Below are 18,930 nucleotides of genomic sequence, written 5' to 3' on the forward strand. Positions count from 1 at the left end.
AAGGGTTCAAACCTGCAGTGAGGATTAAATAAGCCACGGCGAGCTAATGCACAAGAGGACGGATACAGAAACAATACTGTACTTAACGATGCAATGTGATAAACACTGCGACAATGGCAACACATCACAGCCATGTAGCAAACTCTCTGAACACCTTAATTTTACACAAGGCTGTGTGTTAAATACATCCAATAAAATAAGAATCCTAACAAAAAAACTAAGTGATGTGATCGACATTAACTGAACTACTGCGGTAATCGTTTCACAATATACACAACACGCCAAATCCGTGTTGTACGCCTTAAACCGATACGGTGTTACATGTCAGTTACGTCTCAGTAAGACTGGAAAAATACGCTTAAAAAAAAAAAAAGGAAAAGACTACAGGCACAGCACCTGTCAGCTTCCTTTGTCTCTTACTCCACCCTCGTCTGTTTGACGGGCTTCCCTGAGGATGGCTCCAGCTGCTTAGTCACTTTAAATAGAGCTCTATAGAAAACCAGGGAGAGGTGGAGTGGTAGAAAAATCTAAACCATCGGGTGAAAATAAGACCATGCCCTCTGTCTCCTGGCATTTGGAGTCCATCGGCACACAAAGGAGACAAGCGATGGAAAATTCCTTCCGATTTAAGGCACTTTGCTTGAAATACCTGTTAAGTCACTGCTGCCTAATCAAATTTTATGTGGGCCCCTCAAACTTGAAGAGGCACTAAAATACTTAAATATTACAAACCAGACTATTAGTAGTAATATCTAGAGGCATGAAGGTGAAAACACCTGATTATGACTGTTTATCCAGTCTTACTGCGAAAGGTGATATTTTGCATAAGTAAATTTATCAGAACACTGACTTTACCTTTTTCAACACTGATACTCTTTAAATATTAACTATTGCACCGTGCCATCCTAATGAGAGAATATCTGAGAGAAGAGAAATGTGATCTTTCCTAAATGACAGAGATGGTGCAGATTAAGCATTACAAACAGCCGTCCCTATGCTGTGTCCAGAGTTACTGAGAATATGAGGACACTGACCGCCAGGGGAACAGGTATATCTACCCAACATTTAGAACGAGCTGACACACTTAATAGGAACCCAAGTAATCTTCCCATAGCCCACTGTGGGAGGTAATGCCCTCCCCCAAACATATCCAGGTCCCGATCCCCAGAGCCTATTACCTTCCATGGCAAAAGGGATTTTGCAGATGTGACCCAGTTAAGGATCTTGAGATCAATTATCCTGTACCATTCAGGTGGGCTCAGTGAAATCGCAAGGGTCCCTATGGCAGACAGGCAGGAGGGTCAGGGTCACAGAGAAGCTATGACTGTGGAAGCAGAGGGACAGACAGATTGGCAGGGCTCTGCTGCTGCCCTTGAACATGAAGGCAGGGGCTCATGAGCCAAAGGATACCGACAGACTCTAGAAGCTGCAAAGTCTAAAGAAACAGATTCTCCCCTCCAGCCTCCAGAAAGAATGCAGCCGCTACTTGCTGACAACTTGATTTTAGATTTCTGAGCCCCACAACTGTCATGTAATATATCTGTGTTGATTTAAGCCACTAAATTTGTGCTTGTTTGTCACTGTGGCCACAGGAAACTAACAGGGCTGTGAAGACCGGTTCACGGTCACACAGGCGGGAAGTCGTTCCAACCTGGGTCTGCCCTCCCGGAACCCACCATTGCACCCACTCTGCCTACTGCCTCTCCACACAGCCTGGCCCATGGGGGGTGTGCTGCCTAATACAAGAAAAGCTCCCTGGAGCGCCTGGGTGGCTCAGTCGGTTGAGCATCTGACTCTTGTTTTCGGCTCAGGTAATGGTCCCAGGGTCATGGGATCAAGCCCTGCGCTGGGCTCTATGCTGAGTATGGAACCTGCTTAAGATTCTCTCCCTCCCTCCCTCTCCCCCCGCCCCACCCCGCCACCTTCTGCCCCTTCCCCCCCTGTGTGTGCACACACACTCTCTCTCTAAAAGAAAAAAGAAAAAAAAATTTAAAAGGCAGCACAGCACACTCTGCAGCAGGTATTTTGCAGAGCACTGTCCCCACAGTCCCAGCATCGGCAGTAATCTAGGCAGTGGCAACTCAGAACAGAAACAGCTACCGCGACAAGAATACAGTTTAAAGAAGTCTCTGTACTTTTAAGACTGAACTTCAGGCAACTGCAGACTGAAGAGATGGATGGCTCTGTAATTAGCACATCAGTTCTGATACAAGGAGGGACGGACCAGCGTTAGACATGGAAAGAGACGGAGGGCGGCACAGAGCCAGAGAAAAGAGCAGGAACGGGCAGGGCGCCACAACTGGGTTGAAGTTCCAGATGCTTTGCCAGGGATTTGCAATTTGTGGCTTGAGAACCCTGTACCCTGGTGAGGTTTTAGGTAACCAAGCCTTATTCAACAGTTAAATCTGTGTATTAGTCTAAGCTAACTATTCAGTGAGCTGTCTGGTACATTTTACACTACGGGCTGTAACTCCTATGGTTTACAAAAAGCTGAGAGAAAGTGTTTCGGGTGCACCCAGCCAGGGCGCACATATAAAAAGGCACTGCAGTCGGTCCTCCCTCTGTGGCCCGTCACCCAGACACAGGCCGGTAAAGGCCACAGAAACCCACCGAGCCCATGCCCACCCCTGGCCCTTAACCTTTAACTCCAGGGTGAGCTGGCGAAAGGTAAGAGTGACGAGGATGCTGTGCAGGGACCAGTCGCACTGGAGCATAGGACATGAACTTGGAGGGGTCAACCAGCCCGTTGCTCAGGCACCACTTTCCATTGGTTACCTTCCTGGTTCCAGAGTGTATGTTTTTAGAAGTAAAGAGACCCCGGATAAGCGGGGCTACTTTATCCTACGATGATTCCGCCTTTAGAGGAAAGACGAGAAAAAGCAAGTCCACACTTACATCTCCCAGAATATCTCCACGTGTAGCCATGGCATCTCTTATTATCAGCTGAAGGAGCGAGGGGAAAAATGCTACGTCCTCCACTCAGACCTAAGTTCCACACTCGACTCTCCACTTGTCTAATTACGACACATACAAGAGTGCTTGAAGCTCGGATAATTCCTCTTTGTAAGTTTTGCCAGAAAACTTCTTAACTCAAGTGCATGAGGGCAGGTCAGATGGGGCGGGGGAAGGGGGGTACCCGAAGGAATTAGCACGGAGCTTCAAAGAGCTTTTTATTTCATGATTAGAGGATTCCTGTTTGATTACCTAACAGTAAGGCGCTGCCCCATTTCACCTTCCCCATCTGCTAGGGGAGGCGGAATCCTGTAAGAGCCTCTAGACCGCACATGTGTACGCCGCCTTCAAAGTCAAAAGGGAGGAAATATGCTACGGCATGATTTTTGCATTAACTTCTTTCATACCGTTGGCCTACACGCAAAGGGCTTAATAAGGCCCTTCACAGATCAGTGTCCCTCTTTGTACATACTGACCGGCAAACCTTTCTAACTGAGACCTGCACCCACCCTGACCTATCCCTTCTGAGGCACAGTAATGAGCCCCTCTGGGAAACAAGAATGAATAAACAGGGACACATCACTTTAAAGAAGCCAATAAATGTGAAAAATTGGCCTTGCAAGCAGGTAACAGGAGAGGGTAACTACTCAATTCCTTTTCACTGAAAGATACCCAAAAAGATTCATTTAATGGTGAGTTCCTCTACCGTGTTTTAAAACATCCAATTCACAAGCATTTGATTTAATAGAACTATCCAAGAGAGGACATGGGGGAAATAACGCACTGAGTGCTTCTGTATGCCAAGCACGGTATGCCAGGTACTTTACATTTTTTTCACTCATTCAACCAACAAACATTTATTGAGCACCTACTACACACACACACACACACACACACACACACGCCAGGCACTGGTTTAGGTGCCAGGGCTACAAAACAAAGCAGATGTAAAAGGTCAAAACTCCTGGGGCACCTGGGTGGCTCAGTTGGTTAGGCGTCCCACATCGGCTCAGGTCATGATCTCACGGTTCATGGGTTTGAGCCCCGCGTCGGGCTCTGTGCTGACAGCTCGGAGCCTGGAGCCTGTTTCAGATTCTGTGTCTCCCTCTCTCTCTGCCCCTCCCCCACTCATGCTCTGTCTCCCTCTGTCTCAAAAATAAACATTACAAAAAAGTGTTTTTTTTTTTAAAAAAAGGTCAAAAATCCCTGCTAGAGCAGCTTACAGTCCAATGGAAGACACAGCAAGTCAAGAATAAGGAAATTACAATGCACGTTAGAGACAGAGGACAGTAAGAGACACAGAAGAGGGGTACCTGGGTGGCTCAGCTGGTTGGACGTCCAACTTCACTCAGGTCATGATCTCACAGCTTGTGGGTTTAAGCCCCGCATCGGGCTCTGTGCTGACGGCTCAGAGCCTGGAGCCTGCTTTGGATTCTATGTCTCCCTCTCTCTCTGCCGTTCCCCCACTCACGCTCTGTCTCTCTCTGTCTCAAAAATAAATAAACATTAAAAAAAAAAAAAAGAAAAGAAACACACAAGAAAGTACGAAGGAACTGGGAAGAGTTCAAGTGGCAGAGACAAACACATGTTCGTCACAGAAACGACACGGGACACCTGAGACAAAGAAGGCAAGAAGAGACACCTCAGGGCCAGGAGGGCTCTGAAGGATCTGGCGGGCTGCTGGGCTTTGACACACACCCAGAAACTGGGAAGCCTTCCACATAAACGGCTGGAAGCACGGGGAGACCGGGAGACGCCCCAGGAACAAGTGCGGAAATCTGTGGATTGAGCACTGTGAACTTCCAAGAGGGAGAAGTCAGCGCGAAGGTGGCCCCAGGAAAGCAGACTGAGAAGGAGCAGCGAGACAGCAGGTGAAGCCCAGGTAAGTGGGCGCTCCTTCTGTCATCTGATCCCCAAGGCCATCAGGCACGGGGGTATAATCATCCCCATTTTACTGCTGAGGAAACGGAGGCTCAGAGAAGTAATGCGACCCAGGCCACGCCAAGAGGCGGTGGGAGATAAGAGCGGCTCGGGCCTCCACAGCCCTGCGTACCCCACATAGCTTCTCTGTGAGACAAGCTATTGAACCGTCACCGACACAACAGAGTAAAAACCAAGTCATTCCAGGCAGGTCTTAAACGTCTGTTTCCAAATAAGGAGCTGGGGCGCCAGGGTGGCTCAGTCGGTTAAGCATCCCACTTCAGCTCAGGTCATGATCTCACGGGGTTCATGGGTTCGAGCCCTGTGTCGGGCTCTGTGCTGACAACTCAGAGCCTGGAGCCTGTTTTGGACTCTGTGTCTCCTCTCTCTCTGCCCCTCCCCTGCTCATTCTTTCTCTCTCTCTCTCTCAGATATAAATAAACATTAAAAATAAATAAATAAAGAGCTAATTCTAGGGTTACAGGCTGACAACCTCATCAAAGCAGCCAAACCCCTGATCCCAGCACTTCTCCCTGAGGAATTCAAAGCACGTGTCATGTTGTCACATGGCTCCCAAGGGCATCCCTGGGGAGGGAGAGAGTGTCCTTCTTTGGTGGAGGGTAGGTTATTTTTCTTAATTTGACCAATCAGTTTCAAAGCTTATCCAAAAGGATAACTGAGAAAACCTAAGAGATGTCCAGAAAAAAAGAAAAAGGAATAACATATGTGTGCATACAATGATTTATAAAAATAGCACCTTATAAAACCATACTCTAGACACAGATTATCCAAACAGACAAAAATCTCAGAACATGCCCAGCATCTTGAGAAATTCAAATTTCAAAACAAAATGAAAAGAACAAACTTCTCTGTAAATATGTTAATTGATAACTGTTAAAAAAAAAAAAAAGATCCCTATCACACACCACACACCAAAATAAATTTCAAGAATATTACATTTAATAAACATTATAAACCCCCAAAATAAAACTTGAAGAAAATACAAAAGAATTTTCCCCTAATACGTGGAGGGTTTCTTTCAACACAGAGAAATCATGAAGAAAAAAATAAAGGAAAAGACGGATAAATTTACATATGCAAAGTTATTTTACTTCTGTACATAAAAAACCATGACAAACAAAATGTTAGTGCAAATGGTAAGCTGGAGGGAAATGTTTGCACCATTATGACAAACCACTGATATGCAAAGAGCTTTCAAAATTCATCAAGATGCGAGTGCCACGGAAAAAGTGGGTAGGAGATGGAACTAAACTTTTTTCAAAGCTTTTTTAAAATTGCAAAGAAAAAGAAGTGCCTATAGTTTGATCACACGTACACAGCAGACTGTCCATGAAGCTGGGACATCTGGCCTGAGATCCAGCAATCCACACATCAAGCTGGCCTTCGAGACAACACGAGACTGGAAGCCCTCGGGAAGAAAAGACCAGCCCAGACTCAGACTGGGTGAAGCTACCCTGCCCCACGGAGTTCCAGATCTTCACCAGCCACCTGCCTCTGGACTCACAGAGCACAGAGGTGGAGATGGACCCAGGAAGTGTGACGGTCTCATGTCCTTGTCCTGACGCACCAAACTCAGGCCCAGGTGGGGCAGACAGCTGGTGCGCTTCAGGAAGGCTGCCTTACTGCTTTCACTAGACAGCACCTTTGCCTCTCCAAATTCCCTTTCCTGCTGAAGAGCTCGGGGAAGCAAGTGACGTGACACGTGTCATAAGCTGAGTATGTCACTGCCATGCCCGCCCTGACACGCTGCCCACTCCAGCGGTCCCCTCCGCATCTGACGGTGGTCGGTCCACAGCCCCTGATTAGACACGCCCCACCTCCCCAAAGCCTTTCAGGCCAGAACCCAGACCTCAGAGCCCTGCATGAGGCCACAGTGTCCCTCCCTGGCCCCAAGAGTGCCCCCCCAGACCCTGACACCACAGCCCCGTGGACACCCCAGACCTCCCGGCACTGAGGACGGCCGCTCCTCATTAGTGACACTGTGTTATTAGGCATTTCAGTGACTTGGGTGCTTCCATGTCAAAAAATAACAGAGGCACAGAACTCATGAATAATTACATGACTTAATGCTTTCATTACTCAGGATAAGACTGCTTTACTGTCACTGCATTTTTAATTATTTTGCTTATGGATTTTCTTATTTATAGCACAGTGCTGAAGTCTGAATAGTTATGGCTCTGGCCTCCACTGAGCCTTGGGCAAGCCCTGGATCTTGAACTCTAACGAAGCCTCGCTGAGCATGCGGCCTCTCCACAATCCCCCAAGCTCACCCAGATGCACACACACACCAGCATGGGTTCCCTGGAACATTCTACAATGAAGGTGTCACCTAATGGCCGTATTGCTCTCGAAAAGTAACTGTTGAAATCACTCTGTTACGGTGAACTCCAGTTTTTGTATATGATTGTGCTTCAACACCAATATACTTATAAATATGGTTTATAATCTTGTTGCGTGGAATAGTCACAACACCCTGCGACAACTGGGGTTTTTAAAGGAAAATAAATAAAGGTTAAAGGCCTTTGTGGTTTAGCTGCCTGGCTTCCTACAACGATTCTGCATGTCTTCCCTCTATCCCGCCCCTCTCGGGGAGACTCTCCTGGACACTGTGACCACTGCCCACCACATGTCCTGCCCACGGCGACTCACACCCTCCTCCCGGGGCTGCGAGCCGCCTTCCATCACCGCATCCACCTTCGGCACAGCTGTGTGTGGTTCTCCCCCCACCCCCACCACCTCCCCCCTGGGCTATAAACTCCCCAGGGCCGGAGGCTGCTCCTTACTGACCCTACACCCCAGGCACAGCTGGACCGGAGGAAGAACTCGATCCATGGTTCTTAATGAAGGAATGAAAGTAGAAATCCACTGAAGTATACTTCACCAAGGTCAGATTTGCCCAAGCATTGTGTGTATTTTAAACTGAGCCCCCGGGGCGCCTGGGTGGCGCAGTCGGTTAAGCGTCCGACTTCAGCCAGGTCACGATCTCGCGGTCCGTGAGTTCGAGCCCCGCATCAGGCTCTGTGCTGACAGCTCAGAGCCTGGAGCCTGCTTCAGATTCTGTGTCTCCCTCTCTCTCTAGCCCTCCCCCCGTTCATGCTCTGTCTCTCTCTGTCTCAAAAATAAATAAATGTTGGGGCGCCTGGGTGGCGCAGTCGGTTAAGCGTCCGACTTCAGCCAGGTCACGATCTCGCCGTCCGTGAGTTCGAGCCCCGCGTCAGGCTCTGGGCTGATGGCTCAGAGCCTGGAGCCTGTTTCCGATTCTGTGTCTCCCTCTCTCTCTGCCCCTCCCCCGTTCATGCTCTGTCTCTCTCTGTCCCAAAAATAAATAAACTTTGAAAAAAAAAATAAATAAATGTTATAAAAAATTAAAAAAAAAATAAGGGGCGCCTGGGTGGCGCAGTCGGTTAAGTGTCCGACTTCAGCCAGGTCACGATCTCGCGGTCCGTGAGTTCGAGCCCCGCGTCGGGCTCTGGGCTGATGGCTCAGAGCCTGGAGCCTGTTTCCGATTCTGTGTCTCCCTCTCTCTCTGCCCCTCCCCCGTTCATGCTCTGTCTCTCTCTGTCCCAAAAATAAATAAACGTTAAAAAAAAAATTAAAAAAAAAAAAAAAATAAAAAATAAAATAAAATAAACTGAGCCCCCCATTTGGGGCTGAATATCAACCCCTGCGGTGGCTTAGCTGATATGCATCCACTCGAGTGTACATCAAGTGGACCAGGTGTGATCAGGTCGAGTGTGATCGTGAGCGTGGCTGCCATTCAAGGTCCTCAGGCTCAGGTGGGGGTGGAGGGCTGAAGAAGGTTCCAACTTTGAGATCAAGGCCTCCCGAGGGTGCCTTGTTCCCTGAAGCAGCGTCCCCTCCGCATTCGCCGCCTTATGTATACACACGAGTGTGTGTGTGCGTGCGCACGCACACTATGCACACACACACACACACACAAGGTTAAGCAAGCACTGGTGGAGGTCAGGCAAGCCTCCGACACTGAACCCAGGGAAAATGAGGAAGCAGGTGAGTTCTGTCCTCTCTCTCCCAGGACTGAAATTCTACAAGACACAGCTCTGTCTTGGCCTGCAGGCAACACATGCACAGTTTCTGCTGAACTTGGAATGTCAGCTTCAAACCACACTTTTGGGTGTTTGTGGGTTTTTTTGAGAGAGAGAGAGAGCACGTGTTGCCAGACACGGGGCCCCATCCCACTGACCGTAAGATCACGGCCAGAGCCGAAATCAAGAGTCAGGCGTTTAACCCACTGAGCCACCCAGGCGCCCCTCAAACCACACTTTCAAGAGGGAAACAAACTCACTATGGTACAGAGTCCTGGACTCACCGTCAGCAGTGTGAAGCAGCTTGTGACTCTTCAGCGTCCCTTTTGATTTGAATTTCTTGCCACACATGTCACACAGGTGGGTTTTCTCAGTGCTGTGACGGTTCATGTGAGCCTTGAGGTTACTCTTGCTGCGAGTTGCATACTCGCACAAAGAACATTTGAAGGGTTTCACACCTACCAGAGGAGGGGAAAAAACACACAGAATCACACACACACACACGCACACACCCCTATCTGCATCCGTGTGTGCATCCCAAGGATACATGTGCACATCCACTTTGAACAAAGCAGTGCACCCGCCTGTCCCTAAACGTGGCGCACACCTGCCTCGCCATGCTCCTCCACACTGTTCCTTCGGCCCGCCACGCCCTTCCTCCCGGCTCTGCCAGGGCCTCCCCTGGGCGGTCTCCTCTGGCCCGCCCAAGCGAATGTCCTGGACCCCTCCGCTAGCTGTTCTGCTACAGTGCATCACAAGTCGTTCACACTGCCGCTCCCCGCGGTCTGGGAACCCCTTGAGGGCACGGACCCCGGGCAGTCCCTGCAGCACACGTTCGCTCAATCCAACGGGACTGAGGTGAGCTGACAAAAATTCAAGGAAACAAGGGTCTGTGTGCAAAACCCAACGTGCTCGGGCACCTAGGATCAGATGTGAAAGCACATTTTCATACACCAAACAGAACCCTGACATCAGCTGGTGTTGGGCTAATGGCCTGGACTGTGGGGCATCCTGGCTGCTCTCCCTTCACTCAGCAAACACCTGCTGAGGACCTGCTCCGTAGCAAGCGCAGCGGGGGTGGGGGGGGGGGTTCTCTGAAGCGGAGAAGCCCCTGCCCCTGCGGCCTCTGTCCGGGGGGGAATGTAAAGCGAAACAGGCTGCGACACCTGGTGCCACGGGCATGGGGAGAGGGACACTGTTCCCGACACCGAGCGCAGGGGGAACCTGCCACGCTGCGCGCCCGGCAGGTTCAGCCCTTGTCTACGAGGCCTGAGGCTTGGCAGTGGAGGAACCTGAGGCTTCAGGGAGGCTGCAAGGTGTGCCCGGGGCGCAGAGCTGGGGTGCACCCGTGCCGGTAAACAAACGCACCTCCCCCACCGCGGCTTTGACCTCAGCTCCTTCTGCCTGGCGTGGGCCCTGCTGCATCGCTCACCAACCCGACCGCCTCTCCCTTCCTGACAGCACTTCCCCCGAGGCCTGAGAGCAGGTGCTTCTGGCCACGCCGTAGAAACTCTTCATCCTCCGTCCTCCCCAGGAGCCCTCTTGTTTTCCTGCCCGCAGCTTCCCAGTTTCCTAACTCACAGGCGGGACCTCTGCGAACATCCGGAAGGGCTCCCCCTGCCCCCACCACCGAGCCTCACCCCCAGGAGAGCCGCGTCCCTACGGCGGGAGGCAAAGTTGGTGGCCCACTGTCTCTGGCAGTCTCCCGACCTCCAACTGCCCAAAGCCCCAGAGCGTGCTCCCCGCTCCTCCCCTCCTAGGCAAGCACCCCAAAAGCACAGCCTGTGTTCCTCCCGCCTCCTGGATTCTTCCTCCACGATGCTGGGACCAGACGACGTTCTGCTGTCCTCTTCGCCTTTGCTCATCTGTGCAACACCAACACTTCCTCAGCACCTACCGAGCCAGCGCACCACGGCGGCCACCAGTCACCTCCGTGACTGAGACAGTGCTGTTCCTGTCCTCCTGAAGCCCTCTGCCTAGTGCAGGGGTCGTGCGGATTTATTTCGCGGCAGTCCCAACGAAAGCTACAAAGAACTGCATGCCTCTGCTCGCCGCACTTGCCACTGAACAGGCAGTGACTGAAATCACGGAGCTCAGCTGGCCGCTGCACACGTTTCTGGGTAAGTGGAAGGAAGTCTAACTGCAGGGCGCATGGCGACACGGCTTCCCCCTAAAGCGCTCCCGCGTGAGGCTCAGAAGCACGACATTGAAAGGCTGCTCCATCCTGAGAGACGAGTACTCACCTTCATGAGCCCAAATATGACGCTGAAGGTCTGAGCCGTTCTTCATGAAATAGAAATCACAATACGGGCACTTCATGGCTCTCTTTCCAATCAGCCCTTTCAGCTGAACCCTCCTCCCGAGAACCTCGGAAATAGTGCTCATGGAGACCTCTAGATGAAAAGCAGGGTGATCATCAGAAGCCAAAGGAGATCGGCTCATGGAAGATGGACGTGAACCTCGTGACAGTGCCCGAACCCCAGCACTAACGTGACAAATCCAGAAGTGCCCCATGGAGTCCAGCAATAGAATTTCGGCCTAAAAGTTAAACCAGAATCTACAAGTCTCAGATCTAAATATCTGTGAGCATAAAACGTGAGGGACAGAGAAACAATGCCACAAGGCACCGTCACACAAATGCAGGACGTGAAATCATCTACAGGAGAAGTGACCCGGTCCCCCCAACAAATTGATGTCACGGGAACAAAAGTGGGCTGGGGTGTCCCACAGAATAGAAGACACTCGAGTGACTGGACAACTAAAAACAAAATGCCTGAGTCTTGATTCAAACAATCTTCAGTGGACTCGGGAAATTTTAAATGAACTAATGGTAGGTAAGGATAAGGAATTACCACTAATTCTGTTTGTTTTACCTGATTTTACTTTCGTTTTTATTTCACGTTTTTATTTCAATTGGCTAGGGGCGCCTGGGTGGCTCCGTCGGCTGAGCGTCCGACTTCGGCTCAGGTCATGATCTCACGGTCCGTGACTTCAAGCCCCGCGTCAGGCCCTGTGCTGACGGCTCGGAGCCTGGAGCCTGCTTCGGATTCTGTGTCTCCCTCTCTCTGCCCCTAACCCACTCGCATTCTGTCTCTGTCTCTCTCGAAAATAAACGTTAAAAAAAAAATTTAAAAAAAGATTCTAGTTGGCTCACATAGAGGGTAGAATTGGTTTCAGATTTAGAATGTAACACATAGCACCCAGTGCTCCTCATAACAAGTCTGTTTTAATGGCGACCCAGTGGCTGTGTTCAGAAGACGCCCTTACTTGCTACAGATGCATCTTAAGTTCTTTTACGGGGAAATGGCACGCGTGTGGGACGAACTTGAAGATATTCTAGGACAAAAGTCTGGAGGGTCAGTACAGGAAACAAATCTGATAAAGTGCACGTGGGTGCAGAGGCCAGGCTGTTACGGATCCTTGGGGTCCCTCCTGTTACCCTGTTTTGTAGACATCTGAAGTTTCAGCCAAAGAGAAAGAACAGCTCACACATGTTCATGAGCAAAGGTTGGGCGGTTTAAATGAGCATCCCCGGCTCACACCGGATGCGGGTGACACGGGACACAGGCCGACACGGGGAGGGCAGGACGAGGCCACCAGGACACCACGGGTGAAGGCCTCAGGGCTCCATCTGCTCCCGGACAGAACGTGAGAGTTCGTGAACCCTGTGATCTCTCTTTTCCCCATTATCATCGGTAATCAGGCAGTCGGTGCTCGAAGACAAGAGCGGACACAAAACAAAGAGAAAAGGGACAGGGACGCAGGGGAAGTGCACCGGCTTACCTGTCCCTCACTTCTGCCACACACAGCACCCACGTCAGCACCCACGTCTGTGCCCCCGGGCCTGCCCATGTGACACCCAGATCTGGGGCTGGGCCTTAACGGTGGCAGCCCTACCCCAAGGCTCTCACGGGGTGGCAAGGAGGTGGCAATGACCTGAACACAAGGGGTCAGCGTCCCCAGCCAGGGAGCCCTCACATCCTCCCCAAGGAAGAACACAGAGAACAAACAGGAATTAACGGGGCAGAATGGAGGAAATGTGTACCAGTTGGCGAGAACAGAAGTGTGGCAGGCAGTGGCCAGGTGGCTCGTGCTCACACCTCTAAGTGGCTAAGGAAACCAGTGTGAGGAGACCCAGGGTGACAGTCACCCCGACTCGCCAAGGCTCCTCAGTCTGGGAGTGCACACCCTTCATAAACCACCCTGCTGGGGAACAAGTGTTTCACAGGGGCCAGGCACCGGCTTCCAGGGAGTGGAGTCTAGGTCAGACCTGCATTGTAAGTGACCCATCTGAAGGCATTCAAAGTGCACATGAAAAGGGGGAAGGGAGATGACAGTGTGGGGAGAGTATCTGAAGGCCAGATGAAAGGATAAAATGAAGTAAATGGTTATAAATTCCCAACCTTAAATAAAGGTAATCGTATCCCTTAAATTTACTCATACCTCCGTCCCTCTTTATTTCCGTTTAGTGCAGTTGACATGTAATGCTGTGTTTTAAAATAAACATAAGCATTTTAGGGGTGCCTGGGTGGCTCAGTCAGTTAGGGGTCCAACTTGGGCTCAGGTCACGATCTCACGGTTCAGGAGCTCAAGGCCCATGTTTGGCTCAGAGCCCGCTTCGGATCCTGGTTCCCCTTTCCCTCTACCCCTCCCCCGCTCAGCACTTTCTCGAAAATAAATTAAAAACGCATTAAAAATAAATGAATGAATGAACGAACGAATAAATGAATGAAACATAAGCATCTTAAAGTTAATTTCCTCTCCAAAATGCATAACCTTACCAGGATGGTTGGTCTTGATGTGCGACTTGATCAATCGATCTTCTGAAAAAGACTTTTCACACACAGGACAAGAATAACTCCTTTTGTCCTTAACAGAAAGAGAGCACAGTCAATTAAGCGTCCCACTTAAACCTCGGCTCCACGGAACGTCCACCACCACCGTCACCACCACCGCCACCACGGCCAGACCACAGTGCACCTTTGCGAACGTGTGACATGCCCCTGCACCTGGCCCTCACAGCCCGGGAACAGTAGCGGCTCCGCGTCAGAAGGGAGGGACGGGGCTTACAGACGAGGGTCCGGTGAAGGTGGCCGGGCCAGCAGAGGGCAGGGCTGGGCCTCGAGGTCTACCACGCAGACCGGCGCTGCTCCGCGACCCAACGCGTATTATGTCCTCCAATGCTCTCTGCGTGGTGTGGGGGGGTTTCACAGAGTTATTTTACTGGGACTCACAACCACTCTCAGTGGACAGGCATTACTGTGCTCACACTGCAGATGGCTCCTCAGAGCCACCCTCAGAGGGATGAGCCCCGAGTCTGAGAGGAAGAGCGGGCGTCTGAACCTGAACGCACACAGGCCCCCCCGGGCCGCGTCCCACGGAGGTTCATGCTCCTCGCTTCGTGGATCGAGCTCCCACGAAAGGAGAAACGCTCGTGAATGATCAGGCTCTAGCTCTGCTCATCTGCCTTTTCCCTCGGCTCACTATTGGGCTAGTTCATGGGCCAACTGTCCCCGGAGGGTGGGTGTTGGGGGTTAAACCGTGTCTCCTGCAAAATCCACGTAGTGAAGTCCTAACCCCCCAGTACTTCGGAATGAAACCTCATTTGGAAAGGGGGTCACTGCAGCTGTAACCAGCTAAGAAGAAGTCATCAGGGCGGACCGCCATCCAACAGGTCTGGTGTTTGGACAGGGACATGCACACAGGGGGATCCCACGTGGAGATGAGGCAGAAATCCAGGTGGCGAGTCTACAAGCCAAGAAACGACAAAGATTGCTGGCGAAACGCTGGAAGCTCAGAGGGAGGCAGAGAACAGACTCTCGCCCATGGCCCTCAGGAGGAAGTAACCTCGCTGACACCTTGATCTTGGAACGCTAGCCTCCAGAACTGCGCGACCAGAAACATCGGTTGTTCATGCCACTCGGTGGTACAGGCGCTCGAGGGACGAGCGCGAGGGGTAAGCTGAGGAAGGGAAAGGTCGGCCTCCGGACTCCACCTGCTCTGCAGGGGCTACAGACAGGTGGGAGAGGTGGCCAGACAACAGAGAGCCATGCGTACGGGTCTCACTCGTGCTCCCACCCTCGGCGCCCCTGTCAGGAAAGACAACCAAGTGAGGCTGCACACGAATCACTCGGAGAAACACCCGCAAAAACCCACGAGAAGCTCCAGAAGCGTGACCTGTGTGAACAAACTTCACAAGCCTGCAAGAGCCGCAGGAGCCGTGACCGCAAGGATAGTTCCGGAAGGTGTTCCCAGTCCGCGCTCACTTGCATTTACAGAACGAACCCCCACCATTTGTTGAGCACCTGCTAGGAGCTCAGCATCCAACCAAGGGCTCTCATGTCTTAGTAAACGAACACAATCCTCAGAGCCACCCAGAAACACAGTCAACTCAGACTAATAACAGCAGCAGCAACAGCGACCATTTCTTCCGAACTTCCTCGTCCAGAGTGCTGTGTGTTACATGCCGCGACCTACGGGGCATTTAGAGCCGCCCAAGGCCACACCCCCCGGAGGGCAGAGATGGGTGTCCAAAGCAGACCCCTGTAGTCCAGAGTTCCTGCTCCTATAAGACAGTGACCAAGAGCACAGACTCAGGACTCACAGACCCCGAGCTCAAATCCTGGTTTCGCCACTTAGCTCGGGAACCCTGGGCCAGTGACTTAACCGTCCGTGCCTTGGTTTCCTCATTTGTAAAATGGCAATAAAAACCGCCTGTTGCTAGGAGGAAAAATGAAATTACAAACACATAAAGCAGACTCGCAATTTCTAGTCCAGCACGGGAGAGGCTCAGAAGTTTCTACTCCATCCTAACAATAGATGAATACGCTGAGAAAGGAACAACCCTTCTTAACCCTTAAGACACGTGAGGTCACAGGGGCAAGCCAGTGCCCCCCAACCTGAAGAGAAGGCAGAGAATCACAACTTACTGGAGCAAAATCCCACAGGCAGACACCCCCCAGAAAACCAGGACCAGAGTAGGGCAACCAAGACTGGAATTGATAAGCTGCTGGAAATTCACCAGGGCCAAGTAGGAGAGCTCAGCATTCCAGGGGCACCCACTTTTGTGAGTTTTACCCCTAGGGCCTCCACCCTGTACTCACAGTGAGCATCAGAGAAAAACCCATACTTCTGGCAGGGAGAAGGGAAAAGGAACCATTCTGAAACACGCTGGAGCATTTTATCCTTGACAACACCTGCCCCCCAGAGGAAACCAGTTCACCAGAGCCTAGCTTGCCGGGGTATTATCGGAGACTAAGCTACCTGGAGGAGGAGAAGTACCCAATTCCTGCCCCCTACAGCCTTCCACACGGGAGAAAGGACAGACCCAAACCCGGCCCACTTTAGCCATCCTTACCCACCTAAGGGAGTTGAAAAAAAAAAAAAAATGAGGAACACTGGTGAAGTTCATGTCCATAGGCAGAGGCTCCTGAGAGACTGAGCCCTAATCACAGGGTTACGGAATCATTCTCCTCCCCCACACCTTACCAATACATTACTACACGCCTATTTACAGCAAGTCCTTGTACCCAGTACATCCTGTCCAGCTACGAAGGAAGAATAATATTACAAGACTCACGAAAAGGCAAAAAGCACAGTTTGAAGAGACAGAGCAAGCATCAAAAAGAGATTCAGATATGGCAAGGATTTGGGGATTATGAGACCAAGCATTTAAAACAACTTGGATGTACACACTAAGAGTAAGAGCTGTACTGGACAAAGCAGACGGCACGTAAAGGAGAGGGGCAATGGAAGCAGAGGCGAAAATTCTCAGAACCAACAAAGAGATGCTAGAGATCAAAACCACTGTGGCCGAAATGAAGAAAGCCTTTGATGGGCATGTTAGACTGGATACAGCTCAATCTCGGAGTCTACGGATATCTCAAAAGAAGCCTCTAAAACTGAAAAGCAAGGGGAGCCTGGGTGGCTCAGGTCGGTTAAGCGTCCGACTTCAGCTCAGGGCATGATCTCGCAGTTTGTGAGCTGGAGCCCCTCGTCGGGCTCTGTGCTGACAGCTCAGAGCCTGCAGCCTGCTTCGGATTCTGTGTTTCCCTTTCTCTCTGCCCCTCCCCCGCTCGCTTGCTTGCTCACTCTTCTCTCTCAAAAATAAATAAATATAAAAAAGAATTTTTAAACTGAAAAGCAAGCAGAAAGATTGATGAACACAGAACAGAGTATCGAAGGGACGTGTATGTAGTAGGAATATGAGAAGAGATAAAGAAAACGAAGAAATACCTACACCAATAATGATTGAGAACTTCTCTAATATGATGTCAAACACCAAGCCACAGATCCCCAAAACTCAGAGAACATCCAGTAAGAATAATACCAAATAAACTACACCCATCATTTTCAAACTACAGAAAACCAAAGATAAAGAAAAAATACTGAAAGAAGCCAGAGGTAAAAAATAAAACCAAACAAAAAAACACCTTACCTATAGAGGAACAAAGATAAGAATTGCACCCAACTTCTCAGAAACTACACAAGCAAGAGAATGGAGTGAAATGTTTACATAAAGGAAAAAACACCAACTCAGAATTCTGTACCCTGCAAAACTACCCTTCAAACATGAAGGAGGGGCACCTGGGTGGCTAATTGTTTACACGTCTGACTCTTGATTTTGGCTCAGGTCATGATCTCAGAGTTGTGAGATCAAACCCCTCATCATGTCAGTGCAAAGCCCGCTTAAGATTCTCTCTCTCCCCTTCCCTCTGCCTCTCCCCAGCTCACCCATGTGTGCTCTGTCTTGCTCTTTCTCTCTCAAAAAAAAAAAAAAAGAAAAGAAAGAAAGAAAGGGGAAAAAATGAAGGAAAATACTTTCTCAGACAAACAAAACTGAAGGAATTTGTTACCACTAAGACCTGTCTTACAAGAAATATTAAAGCAAGATAAAGTTAAAAAAAAAAGCAAAGAGGAAAAGGTCAAAAGTTGATCTTCATAAAGAAAGAGCACTAGAGAAGGAAGAAGTAAAGGTAAAATAAAAGCTTTTATTTATCTTAATCTTCATTGATCTAACAGAAAGTTTGTTCAAAATAATAACTGCAACAATGTACTCAATACACATATATGTGCTTATATATAAGTGAATAAATACCGGCAATGATACACAGGGTATGAAGAAGGAATTAGGATTACTGTGTTACTACAAGATACTGACACTATCCACAGTGTAGAACAGTGCTATCTGAAAGCTAACTTGGATTCTATGTAAATGTATGCTGCAAGTTCTAGGGTAAACACTAGCGAAAGTCAAAAAAAAAAAATTGTAAGTGATATGCTAAGAAAGGAAAGAAAATGAAACCATATAAAATGCCCAGTTAAAACTACAAAAGGCAGAAAAGAACAAGAGTAGAAGACAAGAAACAGAAAACAAGGGCAACAAACAGAAAACAGTAACAAATATGGTAACTATTAATTCAACTGTATCAATAATCACTTTGGACATCAATGATCTAAAATGCACCAATTAAGAGATTACCAAACTGGGGTGCCTGGGTGTCTCAGTCGGTTAAGCGTCCGACTTCAGCTCAGGTCATGATCTCACGGTTCGTGGGTTTGAGCCCCGCATCGGGCTCTGAGCTGACAGCTCAGAGCCTGGAGCCTGCTTTGGATTCTGTGTCTCCCTCTCTCTCTGTTTTCCCTCTGCTTGTTCTCTGTCTCTCAAAAATAAATAAACATTAAAAAAAAAAAGAGATTACCAAACTGGATCAAAAAACAAGATTCAGCTATATGTTGGCTCTACGAAGCCCACCTTAAATTTAAAGACACATACAGATTAAAAGAAAATAGACGGAGAAAGATATACCATGCTAACACTCATCAAAAGAAACGGGAAGTAGCTTACTAATTTAAGAGAGAACAGACTTCAGACATGGTTATCAGTGATAAAAAGGGGCATCACCTAATGTTGAAGGAATCAATTCTCTAAGAAGACATAATCATCCTTAACATGCGTGCATCTAACAACAGAGTCAAAAAGCATGAGGCAAAA

The 18,930-nt window shown here is 49.5% G+C and overlaps 1 protein-coding gene across 2 annotated transcripts in view; it reads right to left on the reverse strand.

Moving 5' to 3' along the window:
* The window catches only part of ZFAT (zinc finger and AT-hook domain containing), a 191,625-nt gene that overhangs the window by 80,366 nt on the left and 92,329 nt on the right, over positions 1 to 18,930 (reverse strand). The window contains exons 8-11 of one of the 2 annotated variants that reach the window (XM_047074220.1): positions 14,007 to 14,123; positions 13,718 to 13,805; positions 11,180 to 11,329; positions 9,221 to 9,394 (exon numbers count right to left, since the gene is read on the reverse strand). In XM_047074220.1, coding sequence (XP_046930176.1) covers positions 9,221 to 9,394; positions 11,180 to 11,329; positions 13,718 to 13,805; positions 14,007 to 14,123 — 529 coding nt within the window. The remainder of the gene's footprint in view (positions 1 to 9,220; positions 9,395 to 11,179; positions 11,330 to 13,717; positions 13,806 to 14,006; positions 14,124 to 18,930) is intronic. The other variant, XM_047074221.1, reaches the window with a different exon arrangement.

This window comes from Lynx rufus, unplaced genomic scaffold, assembly GCF_022079265.1.
Source record: "Lynx rufus isolate CCGP_SWC_20201006 ecotype Redwood Valley unplaced genomic scaffold, mLynRuf1.p SCAF_12, whole genome shotgun sequence".
NCBI lineage: Eukaryota > Metazoa > Chordata > Mammalia > Carnivora > Felidae > Lynx > Lynx rufus.